An 18,541-nucleotide genomic window follows, 5' to 3' on the forward strand; every position below is an offset into this window, starting at 1 on the left:
TTCCTTCAGGACAACCACCTTGCTTTGTCCCTCCCATGTTAACTCGTCTCAGTACCCTCCCCTGGGGTGCGGATGCACACCCTAGCCAAGATAGATCTCTAAGCGAAGGCTTCTGGTAGAAGCAAGACTGATTATGGCCTGGAGTTATCCTCTGACTTCTAAAAATTGTATAAAATTAATAAAATAAATATATATAAATATTTAAATGTTAAAATGTGGATATGAAGCCTTCAAAAATTTCAATAAAACTTAAAACAAGATTTATTTTAAAGACAATGGTTATCTTCACATGAGTTATTAACGCTACAATTAAATATGTGCATGAAAATGCAGTGCTGGTTAAATAAAATTGAGAATATTTATGAGGTAGGACTAGACTTCCCTGGTGGCTCAGATGGTAAAAGCGTCTACCTACAATGGAGGAGACCTGGGTTCGATCCCTGTGTTGGGAAGATCCGCTGGAGAAGGAAATGGCAACCCACTCCAGTATTCTTGCCTGGAAATCCCATGGACAGAGGAGCCTGGTAAGCTGCAGTCCATGGGGTCGCAAAGAGTCAGACACTACTGAGCGACTTCACCTTTGGACACTTTTCGGATGAGGTAGGACACAATGCAGATAATGAATGCTACATTTGGAAGAATATTTCTCACTAAGAACACTTTTTAAGAAATTGTTTTGAATAATGAAAATTATCAAATCATATGTAAACACACACCTACTTGTGTGTGTAAATTATATATATTTATATATATAATGTGTATATGTATGTATATACAAATATATATATATATATATATATATATATATATACTTTCCACATATGCATATGTGTTTATGCTGCTGGTGCTGCTCAGTCACGTCCGACTCTTTGAGAACCCATTGACTGTAGCCTGCCAGGCTCCTCTGTCCATGAAATTTTCCAGATAAGAATACTGTAATGGGTTGCCATTTCCTACTTCAATATGTGTGTGTGTGTGCGTGTGTGTGTGTAAAATACAAATTTAATTTGATATAAATAGCTATCTATATGAAATGCTTTGGTAACTATCATTGAGTATTTTTCATTTTTCACTTTCAGAAATTTTTCACATTTCCTCAAGTATATGTATCCAGTACTCAAAACTCACGAAAAATAATTATTGTTAGACTACTAACACAGGTCCATATAGTCAAAAGTATCCTTTTTCCAGTAATCAGGTATGGATGTGAGAGTTGGACCATAAAGAAAGCTGAGCACCAAAGAACTGATGCTTTTCAACTGTGGCATTGGCGAAGACTCTCAAGAGCACCTTGGACTTGCAAGAGATCAAACCAGTCAATTCTATAGGAAATCAGTCCTGAATATTCATCAGAAGGACTGATGCTGAAGCTGAAGTGCCAATACTTTGGCCACCTGATGTGAAGAACTGACTCACTGGCAAAGACCCTGATGCTGGGAAAGATTGAACACAGGAAGAGAAGGGGATGACAGAGGATGAGATGGTTAGATAGCATCACGCACTCAATGGACATGAGTCTGAGCATGCTCCAGGAGATGGTGAAAAGACAGGGAAGCCTGGTGTGCTGCAGTCCATGGGGTCACAAAGAGTAAGACAAGACTGAGTGACTGCACTAATTGATTGGACTACCAATAAAGTGTTAAAATAAATAATAGTTGACCTACCTTCTATTATTTTTATGTCTCTTCAAATTAGTTCCCACATTTCACTGGGAGGAATAGCTTCCAAAGGAAGTTTCTGATGGATAGAGAACTCACAGTCTTGCACTTTGGAGCCCAGCAGTGGAAACAGTTTTCTCAAAGTCCATGTGACATTCATCCTAAAAATACAGGACTCATTAGCTGTGCCAAATCTGTTTCATTACAGTCTGCAAAGTCCACAGGGAAGAGACTTGATGTTTACAAGAAAACTTCACTTCATTGCCTTCTCAGAAAACTATATAAACTCTTGCCTCTTCTCACTTCTGAGCACTTCCTGTTGCTCCAGGAAACCTAAACATGGAAAACTAAGAGACAGTTCAGCATTCTTTAATGGTTTGCAACTTTCTTTCTGCCTTTTCAGTTTTTCACAAGTGTCCCTCATAGGTTTCTAAAATTTCTCGTTAAAATAGGCTAAGCATGAACACACATGTCTAGAAAGCTGGAGGATTTGTGCAATCTGTTCTGGCAATGAAAAAATATTTCAAAGATTTTTAAGATGGCATTTTTTTTAAATTTCTTTTGCCAATTTATATTACAAAATTTCTCTTAATAACTTGCTGCATGTCTCTTTTTGAGCTAACTCCATCATCAGTTGCTAAGGATATCTCTAGTTTACTGAATTTACAATTCAGTAAATTCAAGCTCATAAACCTAAATCTGTGTGTTTTGGATCATCATGGGTAATATGCAGAGGAAACCTGGGCACATAAGTCAGAACTTGAAATCTTTCCTGTTATGGATACTCATGACTATGAATCTCTTAGTGTTTTGTTGTTTGGTTTTTTTGTTTTTTGTTTTTTTTTTCCTTCTCAATATAAGCTGGAGAAAAATTAAATCTGCTAGATATAATTATCTTCTTTTCTAGTCACATATCTTCTAGTTTATGAAAAATCTCTTTGTTCCTTATTTCTTTGAGTTATTTAAAGTTCTTGTAGCTTGCTGAATTTTGATTTTACTAAATTTTGTATGACTATCTCCACATTTTATGGCTTAGTGACAGAGAACTCACTCATATACTCTACCTTTGAAGGACCTCCCCTACCCTGAACGACTGTCTGGAGAGGATTCAGCTCTATGTAAGTGACAGAGATATTTTTATACAGTTAGAACAAAGTTTATGGTAATATCAAACATTTTGGTGATCTTTTTATATCAATGAAGTGTGTTTAATTCCATTAAGCATACCAGGAGACATGTAACATGCTGCTTTTAATAAGTAGCATTCAGATTAAATTCTTGAGAAAAGATTTGAGAAATGTGAGTTGATGAGGTTAAACAAGGAGGGATGAATCAAGGAAAAATGAATCACTTTATGACTTTTTTTAAGTAAATAATTGGATGTAGAGGTTCAAGGTTTTATCTAAACGACAAGAAATCCTTGATTAAATTAAGTAATTCAGTGAATCATCTGGAAGCTTCTGCAATATTTAAAATGACTTTGTACATTTCTCTCTACCTATTATCTTAATGAAAATTCAGGTCTTTTGAAATTGCGCAGTAAGATAACAGATGGCAAGTCAAACTCTGATGAGCATGTAGCCTAGTTTTTCCCAATGGCACATTAAATATCTGGTGAATAAGGAAATGGCTGATTTTCCATATCATATCTTAGGAGTTTGAGTGAATAGATTCTCATTGCATGATATAAACAAAATTTATGCAAGCTGAGTCTTGAGATATAAAGGCAGGGTTATCTACAACTTAGGAACTGCAAATCTCAGGTTACAAGCTCAGTGGGGGCCCTCCATCCCAACTGCAAGTACATTGAGAAGAAGATTACTTACTTCACTTTCTTTCTGGGAGTGATCTAGAATATGCATTACAAATCTTAGGTTTGGGAGTACTATTAAGTGGAACTGTGCAAAGAATTATCTTTTTATAAACTATATATCTATCTCTGTGTTTAACCTTTGCAAAATATTCTCCTTTTTAAGTAAATTTAATAGTTTAAGTAAAATTTAGCCTTATGAATTAGATGAGACAGGGAAAGAACTATGTGAAGGGCTAAATGAAAAACTTGCACAGAATCATAGTTTACAGAGCACAGATATAAACCAGATATAAAAACAAACAAACAAAAATATTCCCAGGGTATTTGGTTCTGGAAAATTCAATTCCAGAATAACGTCTTTTTTTTTTTTTCTTACCATTTAAGGAAGTTAATTGTTTTATATTTCTAGAGTATGATAACACATTTACAGGAGACTTGGAAAATACAGAATAAGATTACATATAGTTCCTAGAGTAATGTCTTGAAATTGAGATACTGAATTTTAAAACAGATAGTGCCAAAGATCATCCCAAATGAATACAGGAAAGGAGTACTTTGGCAAGAAATGTATAAATTAATGCACATAAGTATTGGAACGCATAAACTGGCACAAAGAAGGGTGTTTTTCCACTTTCTAATCATGTTCTTTTTCAGTCTATCTTTTCTGACTCTAAAGTCTTGTTCACATTATGAATGGCTGAATGTTACAAAGTAAAGAAACTGCCTCCGAGTGGATCTAGAGGACAAAGCAGGAGGATTTATGAGCAGCTTTTAATTCAAGTGAACATAGAATTTCCTAGCAAAGGGGCTGTTGCCCTGAAGGACCATGGAGTATGCTGTTTAATTTGGTAGGAAGTTCATCAGTGGTCCCATGTAAGCAGAGGGCTGTAATTTACAACACTGAGATACCAATGTCACTTGATTTAAAGGGCAGCCTTGGTGATCATTCCAGTCCGAGGATGGAATTGCATCCTAACTTAAACTGGGTAGGAAAAAGTGATTTGCAACCATCCCAATTCAACCAAATGTCTACACCCCGAAAAAATAGAAGCTACTAGTAGCAATTGTCTCTGGATGTAATAAATGCATCACTTTCACTTAATGGGTGGTAAGTATAATAAAAAAGAATTTAAGTAAGCCTTAGAGATAATTTAACTTGCCAGTTTTGCTCAAAAACTTTTCTTTGTTATGATATCACAATTTGCAGGTTGAGCATAAGTATCCTTCTCAAAGTTATTAGGTTCTCATTAGTGTGATGCACATACTTTTCTGAGAATATACAACAGAGTATTTCCTCCAACCTAAGAGATATCTGAGGAAAAATTACAGACTCTAAATGCTGAATTATTCTCACCCAGAGTGCCAGAGTTCTTAGATTTGACATTCAAAAGGTATTTACAATTCAAATTCATAGATTTTAGATCTATGTGTAGATAGCTTAAAGAAAAGTTAGGGATTTTTACACATTTACCAATTACTTTGAAATAAGATATATGTGTATAGCATTAATTTTTTACTTTGCAATTATATAAAATATTTTCACCTATAATTGAGAGCAGGAGGAGTAGAGCACAACAGAGGATGAGATGGTTGGATAGCATCACCAATTTAATGGACATGAGTTTGAGCACATTTTGGGAGAAGTGAAGGTCAGGGAAGCCTGGCATGCTGCCATCCATGGTGTCACAAAGAGTGGGACACAACTTAGGAACTGAACAATGGATTTCTTATTTTATCTATAGGGTAATCTTCAATGTTGTCATCTAAATTTACTACAAATGAAAAGCAAAGATTAGACAATGTAGGGACAGAACCAGATACACAAAATTAATTTTTGTCATGGGTTGATGCTGCTGTCCATTTGCTGAGTCCTCTCTAACTCTTTGGAACCCCATGGATGCAGCATTTCAGGCTTCCCTGTACTTCACTATCTCCCAGAGTTTGCTCAAATTCATGTCATCTGACTCAGTAACATTATCTAACCATCTCATCCTCTCCATCGTCTTTTTTTTTCTTTTTCCTTTCAATCTTTCCCAGCATCAGAGTCTTTTCCAATGAGTCAGCTTTTCCCATAAGGTAGTCAAAGTATCGGAGCTTCATCTTCAGCATAAATCCTTCCAATGAATATTCAAGGTTGATTTCCTTTAGTATTATTTGCCCTCCTTGCAGTTTAAGGGACTCTCAAGAGTCTTCTTCAGCACCACATTTGGAAAGCATCAATTCATTGGCACTTAGCCTTCTTTATGGTCCAACTCTCGCTTTGACTATATGAACTTTAGTGTGCAAAGTGAGGTCTGTGCTTTTTTGTATTTGTCTGTTTTTATTTTTTGTGTTCTTTTTTGTTTTTATTTTCTTATTTTTATTTATTTTTTATTTTATTTTTTAATATAAATTTATTTATTTTAATTGGAGGTTAATTACTTTACAATATTGTATTAATTTTGCCATACATCAACATGAATCCGCCACAGGTATACACATGTTCCCCATCCTGAACCCGCCTCCCTCCTCCCTCCCTGTACCGTCCCTCTGGGTTCGATGCATGATACTGGATGCTTGGGGCTGGTGCACTGAGGTCTGTGCTTTTAAAAATACCTTCAGGTTTGTCATAGCTTTCCTTTCAAGGAACAAGCATCTTTTAGTTTCATGGCTGCAGTCAATCTGCAGTGATTTTGGAACCCAAGAAAATAAACTTTGTCCCTAACTCTAACTTCTCCCCTTTTATTTGCCATGAAGTAATGGACTGGAAGACATGATCTTAGTATTTTAAACGTTCAGTTTTAACCCACCTTTTTCACTCTCCTCTTTCAACCTTATCTAGAGGCTTTTTAGTTCCTCTTCATTTTATGCCATTAGAGTGGTATCAGTTGTATATCTGAGATTGTTGATATTTCTCCCAGCAATCCTGATTCCAGCTTGTTGATTCATCCAGTCCTGCATTTCACATGATATGCTCTGTATAAAAGTTAAATAAACAGGGTAACAGTATATAGCCTTGACATACTCTTTTCCCAATTTTGAACTCCTTTCCAAGTTAATTGTTCCATGTAAGGTTCTAATTGTTGCTTTTTGACCTGTGTTCAGGCTTCTCAGGAGAAGATAAGGTGGTCTGATATCCCCATCTCCTTAAGAATTTTCCAGTTCCTTGTAATCCACACAAAGACTTTAGCATAGTCAATAAAGCAAAAGTAAACATTTTCCTGGAATCCCCTTGCTTTTCCTATAATCCAATGGATGTTGGCAATTCGATCTCTGGTTCCTCTACCTTTCTAAACCCACCTTGTACATCTGCAAGTTTTCGATTCACATACTACTGAGGCTTAGCTTGAAGAATTTTCAGCATAACCTTTGTTCTTGTTCAGTTGTTCAGGCATGTCTGATTCTTCACAACCTTGTGAACTATAGCACTCAGGCTTCCCTGTCTTTCCCTGTCTTCCAGAGTTTGCTGAGACCCATGTCCATTGAGTTGATGATGCCGTACAACCATCTCATCCTCTGTCGTTCCTTTCTCCTCCTGCCTTTAACATTTCCCAGCATCAGGGGCTTTTGCAATGAGTGCTTCTCATCAGTTCCCCAAAGTATTGGAGTTTCAGCTTCAGCATCAGTCCTTCCAATGAATATTCAGGGCTGATTTCCTTTAGGATTTATTGATTTGATCTCTTTGCAGTTCAAGGGACTCTCAAGAGTCTTCTCCAACACTATGGTTTGAAAGCATCAGTTCTGCAGTATTAGCTTTCTTTATGGTTCAACTCACATCTGTACATGACTACTGGAAAAACCATAGCTTTGACTATATGGATGTTTGTCAGCAAAGTGCTGTCTCTGTTTTTTAATACACTGTCTAGGTTTCTCATAGCTTTCCTTCCAAGGAGCAAGTGTCTTTTTAACTTCATGGTTGCAGTCACCATCCCTAGCGATTTTGGAGCCCAAGAAAATAAAGTGTGTCACTGTTTCCATGGTTTCCCCATCTATTTTCCCCGAAGCGATGGGAACAGATGCCATGATCTTAGTTATTTGAATGTTGAGTTTTAAGCCAGCTTTTTCACTTCCCTCTTTCACCTTAATCAAAAGGCTCTTGAGTTCCTCTTCCCTTTCTGCCATAAGGGTGGTATCATCTCCATATCTGAGATTTTTTATATTTCTCCTGTCTTTCTTGCTTCCAGCTTGAGTTTCATTCAGTCCAGCATTTCATATGATGTACTCTGCATATAAGTTAAATAAGCAGGATGATAACATACAGCCTTGACATACTCCTTTCCCAATACTGAACTAGTTCATTGTTACATGTTTGGTTCTAACTGTTACTTCTTGACCTGCATGCAGGTTTCTCAGGAGGCATGTAAAACGGTCTGGTATCCCCTTTACAAACTTTCCACAGTTTGTTGTTATCCACACCATCAAAGACTTTAGCATAGTCAATGAAGCAGATATTTTTATGGAATTCTTTTGCTTTTTCTTTGATCCAGTGGATGTTGGCAATTTGATCTCTGATTCCTTTGTCTTTTAAGTCTACCTTGCACATCTGGTAGTTCTTGGTTCATATGCTACTGAAGCCTAGCTTGAAGGATTTTGAGAATTAACTTGCTAGCATGTGAAATGAGTGCAATTGTGCAGTAGCTTGAACAGTCTTTGGCACTGCCCTTCTTTAGGTTTGGAATGAAAACTGACCTTTTACAGTCCTCTGGCCACTTCTGAGTTTTCCAAATTTACTGGCATATTGAGTGCAGCACTTTAATTGTATCACCTTTTAGGATTTGAAATAGCTTTGCTGGAATTCCATCACCTCCACTAGCTTTGTTGGTAGTAATGCTTCTTAAGTCATTCTTGACTTCAAACTCCAGGATATCTGGCTCTAGGTGAGTGAGCACACTATCATGGTTATCCCAGTCTTTAAGTCCTTTTCTTTTATAGTTCTTTTATGTATTCTGGCTACCACTTCTTAATCTCTTCCACCTCTGTTAGGTCCTTACAATCTCTGTACTTTATCATGCCATCCTTGCATGAGATGTTCCATTGATATCTCCAGTTTTCTTGAAGAGAGCTCTAGTCATTCTCATTCTATTGTTTTCCTCTAATCCTTTGTATTGTTCATTGAAGAAAGTCTTCTTATCTCTCCTTCTTCTCTGGAATTCTGTATTCAGTTGTGTATATCTTTCCCTTTCTCCTTTAACTTTCTCCTCTGACTTCTTTACTCAGTTATTTTTGTAAGACCTCCTCAGACAACCACTTTGCCTTCTTGCATTTCTTTTTCTGTAGGATAATTTTGGTTACTGCCTCCTGTGCAATGTTATGAACCTCCATATCCATGGTTCTTCTGGCACTCTGTCTACCAGACCTAATCCCTTGAATCCTTTTGTCACATCTACTGCATAATCATAAGGAATTTGATTTAGGTCATATTTGAAAGGCCTAGTGATTTTCCCTACCTTCTTCAATGTAAGCCTGAAATTTACAATAAGGAGCTCACAATCTGAGCAACACTCAGCTCAAGGTCTTGTTTTTGCTGACTATACAGAGCTTCTCCATCACTGGCTGCAAAGAATATAATCAATCTCATTTTGATATTGACAAACTGGTGATGTCCATGTGTGGAATCATCTCTTGTGCTGTTGGAACATCTCTTGTGCTCTTGAAAAATGATGTTTGCTATGTGCGCTTTATTTTGTCAAGTTTGCTCTTGACAAAACTCTGTCAAGCCTTTGTCCTGCTTCATTTTGTACTCCAAGGCCAAACTTGCCTCTTACTCCAGGTATCTTTTGACTTCCTTTTTGCCTTCCGGTCCCCTATGGTGGAACGACATCTTTTTTGTGTTCATTCTAAAAGATCTTGTAGGCCTTCATAGAACTGTTCAGCTTCAGCTTCTTCAACATCTGCGGTTGGAGCATAGACTTAGATTACTGTGATGTTGACTGGTTTGCCTTGGAAACAAACCAAAATCATTCTGTCATTTTTGAGATTGCCCCCAAGTACTGCATTTTAGACTCTTTTGTTGATTGTGATGGCTACTCCATTTCTTATAAGGGATTCTTGCCCACAGCAGTAGATATATTGGTCATTTAAATTAAATTCTCCCAGCTCATTTAAGTTCACTGATACCTAAGATGTCAATGTTCACTTTTGTCATCTCCTGCTTGACCACTTCAAATTTACCTTGATTCATGGATCTCACATTCCAGATTCCTATGCAATATTGTTTTTTATATATTGATCTTTACTCTCATCACTAGACACATTCATAGCTGAGCACTGTTTCTGCTTTGGCCTAGCCTTTTCATTCTTTCTGGAGCTGTTAGTAATTGCCTTCCTCTCTTCTCCAATGGTCTTTCCACCTTGAGTCTCATCTTCTGGTGTCATATCTTTCTGCCTTTCATACTGTTGATGAGGTTCTTGTGACACTACTGTTGGAATTTTTTGCATTCCTTACCCCAGTGGACCACTTGTCAGAACTCTCCTCTATGACCCATCCTTCTTAGGTGGCCTTGCATGGCATGGCTCATAGCTTCATTGAGTTATGCAACCCCTTCCCCACTACAAGGCTGTGACCCATGAAGAAAACATCATGGTTAGGAGAAATCAGTTCATTTGATTCCAAATTTTGTTTTACTGTATGTCTATCACATCCTTCCAGAAACAAGATCCTCTATAAAGTGACAGAATCATTTCAGGCATTTTATAATTATTCTCATTTTTACTAAATCAAAACAAAGTAATATAATCTGTGCTCAGAAGAAATTCACTTATAGCCTCATTATGCTACCCCATAATGAGATTGCAGATAATAAATTTAATCAAGTGGGGTTGTTCTCTAACAACTTAGACTTTTTAACATGCAATTAAAAAGGTAATACCAGTTTCCTGATAAAGGAAGAAGTCTTTGGAGTTGCCTATGTTATTGCTTGAAGAAATATAGGGCCAGGTAGGAAAATATATATATACGGCAGCAGAGAATGTTTAAAAGATTTAGAAATGAATGTGAATGGAGAGCAAAGAGAGCTATTTGATTTTGTAAAGCAATACATAACTTCCTCTCTGTTTATAGTACCTTAGTACAAGAGGAAAAAAAAAAACAAAACAGAAATGTGGGAGTTGTGAAAGCAGTTAAAACATTATTAATGTTTAGGCTTTTCCATAAACTGGACAGAATTTTTCCTTTAGATGCATAGTTTAATAGTATTCATTAATTGGAAATTGAAGAGCCAAAGAAAAATATGGCCAGTTGAAATGATAATAAAATCATACACAGTGTCAGGAAAATATATGATATCTGGCACCAAAGATTTTAAAATTAGCAAGAAAATAAAGTAAAAAGGGAGAAAAACAGAGTTTACCTTCTTAAAAATCAGCAGTCTAGATTATAATAATTAAGGTGATATTCTCTTGATTATGACTAATTTTCACTAGTCACATTAATGATTCAGTTCAGTTCAGTTGCTCAGTCATGACTTTGCAATCCCATGGACTGCATCACCCCAGGCCTCCCTGTCCATCACCAACTCCTGGAGCCTGCTCTAACTTTTATGTCCATTGAGTCAGTGATGCCATCCATTAATGATTACCTATAGTTAAAAATTTCACTATACACATTTAACAGTTCACATTTTGGGCACACTTTACTTGATAGCCAGCGTAATGTCTATTTGTTGCTCTGGGCTATAAGAACACAGAATGAATTGAGACTACTTGGTTCAAAAATCCCTGCCACCAACATCATGTGTGACTGTGGGAATATTACTTTTAAATCTGCCATCAGTGAAAGGGGGTTTTATAGTTTCTCACATGTAAGGTTTACTGTGAAGCTTGATGAGTCAATAGATATGAAGCACAAGGCACAAACTGTTCAGAATACCATTATAATTTTCTCAATAGTGTTATTTTTCTGTGCAATTGACTCAAATTCTCATCAGTTCAGTTCAGTTCAGTCGCTCAGTCGTGTCCAACTCTTTGCAACCCCATGAATCGCAGCACGCCAGGCCTCCCTGTCCATCACCATCTCCCAGAGTTCACTCAGACCCATGTCCATTGAGTCCATGATGCCATCCAGCCATCTCATCCTCTGTCGTCCCCTTCTCCTCCTGCCCCCAATCTCTTCCAGCATCAGAGTCTTTTCCAATGAGTCAACTCTTCGCATGAGGTGGCCAAAGTACTGGAGCTTCAGCTTTAGCATCATTCCTTCCAAAGAAATCCCAGGGTTGATCTCCTTCAGAATGGACTGGTTGGATCTCCTTACAGTCCAAGGGACTCTCAAGAGTCTTCTATTTTTAGTATATTTAGAAGGAACATAGACTAATTTGATCAATTTAACTTTCAAACATATTGATAAACTATATCTCACCTTGACATATTTAACTCCAAGCACATGGAAACTCATCCTCAACTTTCAAAACTTTTGTTGTGGAATTTTTCCTTTATCATCACCAGAAGTTATATAAGGCTTCCCTGGTGGCTCAGAGGTTAAAGTGTCTGCCTCCAATGTGGGAAACCCAGGTTTGTTCCCTGGGTCGGGAAGATCCCCTGGAGAAGGAAATGGCAACCCACTCCAGTGTTCTTGCCTGGAGAATCCCATGGACAGAGGAGCTTGGTAGGCTACAGTCCACGGGGTTGCAAAGAGTTGGACACGACTGAGTGACTTCATTTCACTTTCAGAAGTTATATAGAACACAGTCAATGAATTTTCCTTAATTATAAATTACTGGGAAAGATATTCCAGTTTCCAAAAACAATAGGTCAGTTGTTCAATATATATGTTTTTGTGTCAGTGCTGAATCCTAACCGCTAGTGCTACATGCTAATACTAATCATAATCCTAATGCTAATTATTCATCATCTTAAATGAAAGCTAATTTTCAAAAAATAATTCTATAACAGTGAATGCTTCTTGGATGTGATGATCCTTTCACATCTGGGTTTGAAAGAGTAATTTCCATTGCCCGCTTTACTTCCTCTATTCAATTTTGTCTGCAATATAGATGAACTGACACCATGAAAACATTTATAGACATTGACTTGCAGCCCAGATGGTAAATTACTTATATTTGTGAGTAAAAGTCAGACACACACTATGAACAGCCAGTCCTGAGATGTTTTGAAGTTGGTGCTGATAATTGTAACAATAAAGATACACTGAATAAGGATAGCATCCAAGGTAGTATTTACACACACAGAGATGTACACACATATGCAACAGACCAGGTTATGTTTAACTACCATATATCATGGTATGCATCCTTAAGTGTTGTTATGTGATGTTATATGATAGTATCTGCTGATGTCATCTTGTCCAATGATTTAAAGAATTATTGATTTAAAATAATTTTTCTTAAAACTCTTTTAGAATAGACTAGTTGCTAAGTATCAGTAGCAAAGTAATATGAAGAAAAATATGTTAAATGTTTTCTTCCAACTTTTAGAAATCTACTTCTTAACAATCAATCTGTATGCTGTGTTAATTCCTTGTAAATATCATGGTTTTATTTTAAAGATTCTAGCTCACAACAGTGCTCTTATGGGATCAATGGAAGAGTACAACACATCTTCTACAGACTTTACTTTCATAGGGTTGTTCAATAGAAAGGAAACATCAGGCCTACTTTTTGCCATCATCTCTATTATCTTTTTTACTGCACTGATGGCCAATGGGGTCATGATATTTCTGATCCGCACTGATTCGCACCTCCACACCCCCATGTACTTCCTACTTAGCCACCTCTCCTTCATCGACATGATGTACATCTCCACCATTGTGCCCAAGATGTTGGTAGACTACCTGCTGGATCAAAGGACCATCACCTTTGTGGGATGCACAGCTCAACACTTCCTCTACCTCACCCTTGTGGGAGCTGAGTTCTTCCTGTTGGGTCTCATGGCCTATGACCGCTATGTGGCCATCTGTAACCCGCTCCGCTATCCAATCCTAATGAGCTGCCGTGTTTGCTGGATGATTATAGCAGGTTCTTGGTTTGGGGGCTCTTTAGATGGCTTTCTTCTAACTCCCATAACCATGAGTTTCCCCTTCTGCAACTCTCGGGAGATTAACCATTTCTTCTGTGAGGCACCTGCAGTCCTGAAATTGGCTTGCGCAGACACAGCTCTCTATGAGACAGTTATGTATGTGTGTTGTGTCTTGATGCTGCTGATTCCTTTCTCTGTGGTGATTGCCTCCTATGCTCAAATCCTGACCACAGTCCACCACATGAGCTCATTGGAAGGGAGAAAGAAGGCATTTGCCACCTGTTCATCTCACATGACAGTGGTGACCTTGTTCTATGGGGCTGCCATGTACACGTACATGCTGCCACACTCTTACCACAGGCCAGAACAAGACAAAGCCTTCTCTGTGTTCTATACCATCCTCACACCCATGCTTAATCCACTCATCTACAGTTTGAGAAACAAAGATGTGACTGGAGCTATGAAGAGGGTACTAGGAAGGTTCAAGGGTACACAGAGAGTGTCAGGGAGTGCTTTTTGACACTTGGCTCCTTCCTATGCAAATGGAGAATGGGAGCCTCTTTGACCAATGTGGCCATGCTCAGTGAAAGATTAAACTGGAGCATAGATTCAAATGTGCAGGAAAAAATCATTATAAAAAGTGTGTCTTCTGGTCTCCTTTCCTTCATCTTCTTTTCCTCCTGCCCTATTCATATGTATTCAAAATAAATGCTCAGTGATTCCCAGAAACACAAACTAAAATTTCATACTCAACAATTTTACCTTTGGAAGTAAAATAAATTGCATGTGATTTTAGATAGCGTGAAGTATGTTAAGGAGCACAAGAGAGAAGATGGCACTACAAACACAGAGAGTGTCAGGGGATGCTTTTTGACACTTGGCTCCTTGATTCTAGTGTATAAACAGAGCTCACCATCTAAGGATAAGAGAAATCTTTTTTTTTTCTTAGGTTTATCTTAATACTCTGACCCAGCCATTTAGGAAGACAGATGGATAGCTAATTGTACATCCCAAGATGTCAGATGATAAGAAAAGTCACAGCATATTTTCTCAAGAAGCCATTATACTTGCTAAAATCATTAGGTGATTTTTTTTAATTTTATATAGAAATAATGTATTTAACTTTTGCTTGTTTGCAATACATTATCAAGAATTGTTTGTAAGAGAAACTAAAATTGGTGGATGAGAGCAAATGACATTGTACAGAGAAGACAAAGTGACAAGATTGTTTTCCTGAAAGCATTTCTAAGATGTTGGAGAAACATACAGGGGTACAAGTTGGAAAGATACTAAAAGAATTTTTCAAATATGTCACAAATTAAGACATATGACATCTTATCTTATTAAGATTAAGCACATCAGTCATATAATAGAAGTTAGCTCATAGTTCATAACCACAGCCCCACTGAACCAGGAATTGAGAAAGAAAGCATGTGGCAAATCATGTTCACATCCTATAAGACTCTATAAAGTATTCACTCAAGGATAAAAGGGGCAACTTTATTAAATTCCTCATGTTTATTATCGTATTGGTAAATCTGTCCAAAACTTAGCAATTTAAACATCTTGTCAGATTCATCAACCTCATAATAAATGAAGCACTCATTATGAGTTCTAATTTACTGATGAGGAAAATAGGGGTCACGGAATTCTTTAGAGTAACATTTTTTTTTTCCTGTTTTAAAAATAGATTTATTTTTAAGAACAGTTTTAGTTTAACAGAAAAAATTAAGTTGAAGATACAGAGTAGGGTAACATTTCAATTAATGCCTAAATTGCAGGATTTCAGGAATGGGATTAATGGAATATGTATCTTTCAGATACAGGTCCCTCATTCATTCATTCGTCGTAGATGTTAATACAATAGGCAAAGCACCCTCACTCAAAGCGTTATATTTCAATTGGGTCAATACGATGAAAAGAAAGCACAAGCAAGAAAACAAGCAAACAATTTATATTTCCATCACATTGTATGTAACTGCAGCTGCCAAGGCTGAACATACCCATAACTTATGCCCTAGTAGGTACATACTTAGGTAAATTTCTAACATATATATACAAAAGCTTCACCAGATGTCACGTGGCAACAAACAAAAAATCAGAAGCAACCCAAAAGCTCACTGCTGGTGAAATGAAGACATAAATTGTGGCATATCCGATATAATAATTGTTGTAGCACCACTAGTAACAACATGGTTTGATTTCAAAAATGTAATGTTGGACTAATGAAGCAAGTTGTTACAAAAGTTTGTATTTGTATAAAATACAGATCCAGCAAGATGAACCCATGCTTTGGGAAAGTCAGTGGGTGACATAGTGCATGGGAAGACTTCATGTGCTGGTGGTTTTCTGTTTCTAGATGTGGATACATGATATGCTCAGTGTTTATTTTGAAAAAGAATTGATCAAGCTCAAATTTTTGTATGTTTAAAAATTTTTATTACACTTCAATAAAAAAAGTTTACATATAAATATCAAGTTTTGTTTGTCTATTTACAAGATCTTTTAAATTTACTCAGTTGATTCTTTTTTTTTTTTTTTTGGAAAGTTGGTGGGAGTGTAGTAATCTGAAGGAAACTTCTGATAGCTTCAGGAACAACATGCACACTGGCACCCACAAACACTGAGGGTTGTGGGAAAGTTCTCTTGTGTTCAGCACCACCCTCTTTGTGTTGAACCACTGATTTAACTGGCTTTTTAACCCTGGAGCAGGTCATCTTGAGCTAACAGAAGCTTCCACACTGAACCCAAGTCCCTAAACCTCTATTCAGTATGGAGTTACCCATCTGATTGCCATCCTCAGACCTCAGTTCTGTCCTCAGACTCCACTTTTGGAATTGCTTGTGGTTCCATCAGCAGTCTGAGATTTGATTGAATCCTAGTCCACAGGCCCCATTCTGCAGTCTGCAGATTCAGTTCTTTTCTCTGTCCTCAGTTCCACGCTGGGCATTGCTGGTGGTACACACAGGCCTACTACAGCCCAGTTCATGGTAACATCTCTTTGGTTTCTGCTGGTCTGTTAAATTTTAACCTGAGGTAAAACTGCTAGATTGCATGCTGCCTATTACTCAGACTCCATGTAACAATAAACTTTTCATGGAATGGGTTAGGTTGACACAAAGTCATCTGCCACCTCAAGAAAATTCCTGTGCATTGATGTACACTGGAAAACATCACACAACACCCAACCTAGTGGTACAGCTGCTTAGGTATTAGGTTGGCTTTGAAAGATTCAAAGGCTAAGGAAATGGGATTCTCAAATTTCAAAGAATTAATTGTGTGACCTTCCAACACATCTGCTTTATTTATGTATAAGAAATCAATACCCTTTATTTGGATGTCATCTGTACCTTGTGACTGGGATTAAACCTTTATTTACCTAAATTCTGAAGACATTTGGGCGCATTGTACCACATTTCACCTTGGCTAATAGGAAATCTACTTATTAGTCCCTCAATTGATCTACTCAATAAATAATGACATATTTTACATTAAAAATCTGATACGACTTACTTATGATTTCAGGTAATGGAAAGTCAGATTATGACTAAAATTTTGAGACTATTACAATGGCTGCTTCACAGAGAGTGAACAATAGGGGGGAAAAACACATTAAAGCAGAAAGACCTCTTTGGCTGTCTTTCATATGTTCTGAAGAAAGATGCTCCTCTTACATCTTAGAGTTTCAGAAGTAAAGATGTTAAGATGTACTGTAACTTGACACATATTTTGAAGGCATGGGTAATAGAAGCTCATGATATGTTGAGTTTGAGGTGTGAAAGAAATAGGAGAATCAAGAAGAACTTCTAGATATCAGGCCTGAGCAATAAAGTAGATGGTGAATATCTTTGCTGAAATAGAGTGAAGCAGGGTTTGTGCATAGAATTGAGAGTTCTTTTTTAAGAATGTTAAATTTCAAATGTCCATTGAGTATCAAAGTGGAAATGCAATATAAAAAGCTGGATATTTTAATCTGTTTATAATTTGGGTTACTAAGGGTAAAGGTAAGCTTTAGGGGCCATTTCATGCAGATGAATGCAAAGACATGCTTATCCTCCTGCTCAGGTTTAGTTGCTCAGTCATGTGCAACTCTTTGCAATCCTTTGGATTGTAGATCACCAGGCTCCCTTGTCCATGGGACTTTTCAGGCAAGAATACTGAAGTGGGTTGCCACTTTTTCCTCTAGAGGATTTTCTCAACCCAGAGACTGAATTCACAACTCCTGTGTCTCCTGCATTGGCAGCTGGATTCTTTGTTTCTCAGCAATTAAGGATTTGGTTAAAAGATATACGTAGACAGGCATTGTATAGATATGGAAGAAATGAAAACTGCAGAACTTGGTCAGGGAAATTTCAATATATTGATGTCAGGCCATGGAAGAGGTGGCAATAAAATATTAGAAAAGATGTGAAAGGGAGGAGTCCACCATCTGAAATACTGGGTGTAGTTTGACTAATGTGAAACAGAAAGTTGAACACCTGAGTAACCAAGTTCATGGACACGTTTATTCTCTCTAGAGATATTTCCATGGCATGATTGAGAACACCCAATACAGTGTGTTTATAAACACCCTACAAACACCCTATTAGAAGAAAGGTGAAGTTATATCTTGAGAGTACGTGGGGTTAAGTTAAGGTTTAACAATTCCTTTTGGTATGAATAATATTAATACCATTTGGGTTTTGCCAGTCAATCCTAAAGGAAATCAACTCTGAATATTCATTGCAAGGACTGATGCTGAACCTGAAGCTCCAATACTTTGGCCACCTGATGCAAAGGGCCAACTCATGGGAAAAGACCCTGATGGTGGGAAAGATGAAGGCAAAAGGAGAAATGGGTGGCAGAGGATGAATGGTTAGCCCCAGTGGCTCAATAGACATGAATATGAGCAAACTATGGGAGATAATGGAAGACAGAGAAGCCTGGTCTACTACAGTCCATGAGGTCACAAAGAGTCCTACATGACTTAGTGACTCAGCAAAAACAACAGCAATTTAGATTTTGAAAAGAAATGTCTGGTGTTAAAGGAAAAATCAAGTGATTCCAGAAAGGAGTATTTCAGGATGCAGGTTTGTTAATTGGGTGAAAGAGATTGGAATACATGTGCAAGAGATTAGAATAC

At 37.3% G+C, this 18,541-nt stretch overlaps 1 protein-coding gene across 1 annotated transcript; it reads left to right on the forward strand.

The window, feature by feature from the left end:
* The first annotated feature begins 12,859 nt into the window (after positions 1 to 12,859).
* Positions 12,860 to 13,939, forward strand: LOC101122191 (olfactory receptor 2T1). The gene has a single exon (XM_004009437.4). It carries the CDS (start codon positions 12,974 to 12,976, stop codon positions 13,937 to 13,939), a length of 966 nt encoding a protein of 321 aa, XP_004009486.3. The 5' UTR covers positions 12,860 to 12,973.
* Positions 13,940 to 18,541: the final 4,602 nt, after the last annotated feature.

This window comes from Ovis aries, chromosome 5 (assembly GCF_016772045.2).
Source record: "Ovis aries strain OAR_USU_Benz2616 breed Rambouillet chromosome 5, ARS-UI_Ramb_v3.0, whole genome shotgun sequence".
Lineage (NCBI taxonomy): Eukaryota > Metazoa > Chordata > Mammalia > Artiodactyla > Bovidae > Ovis > Ovis aries.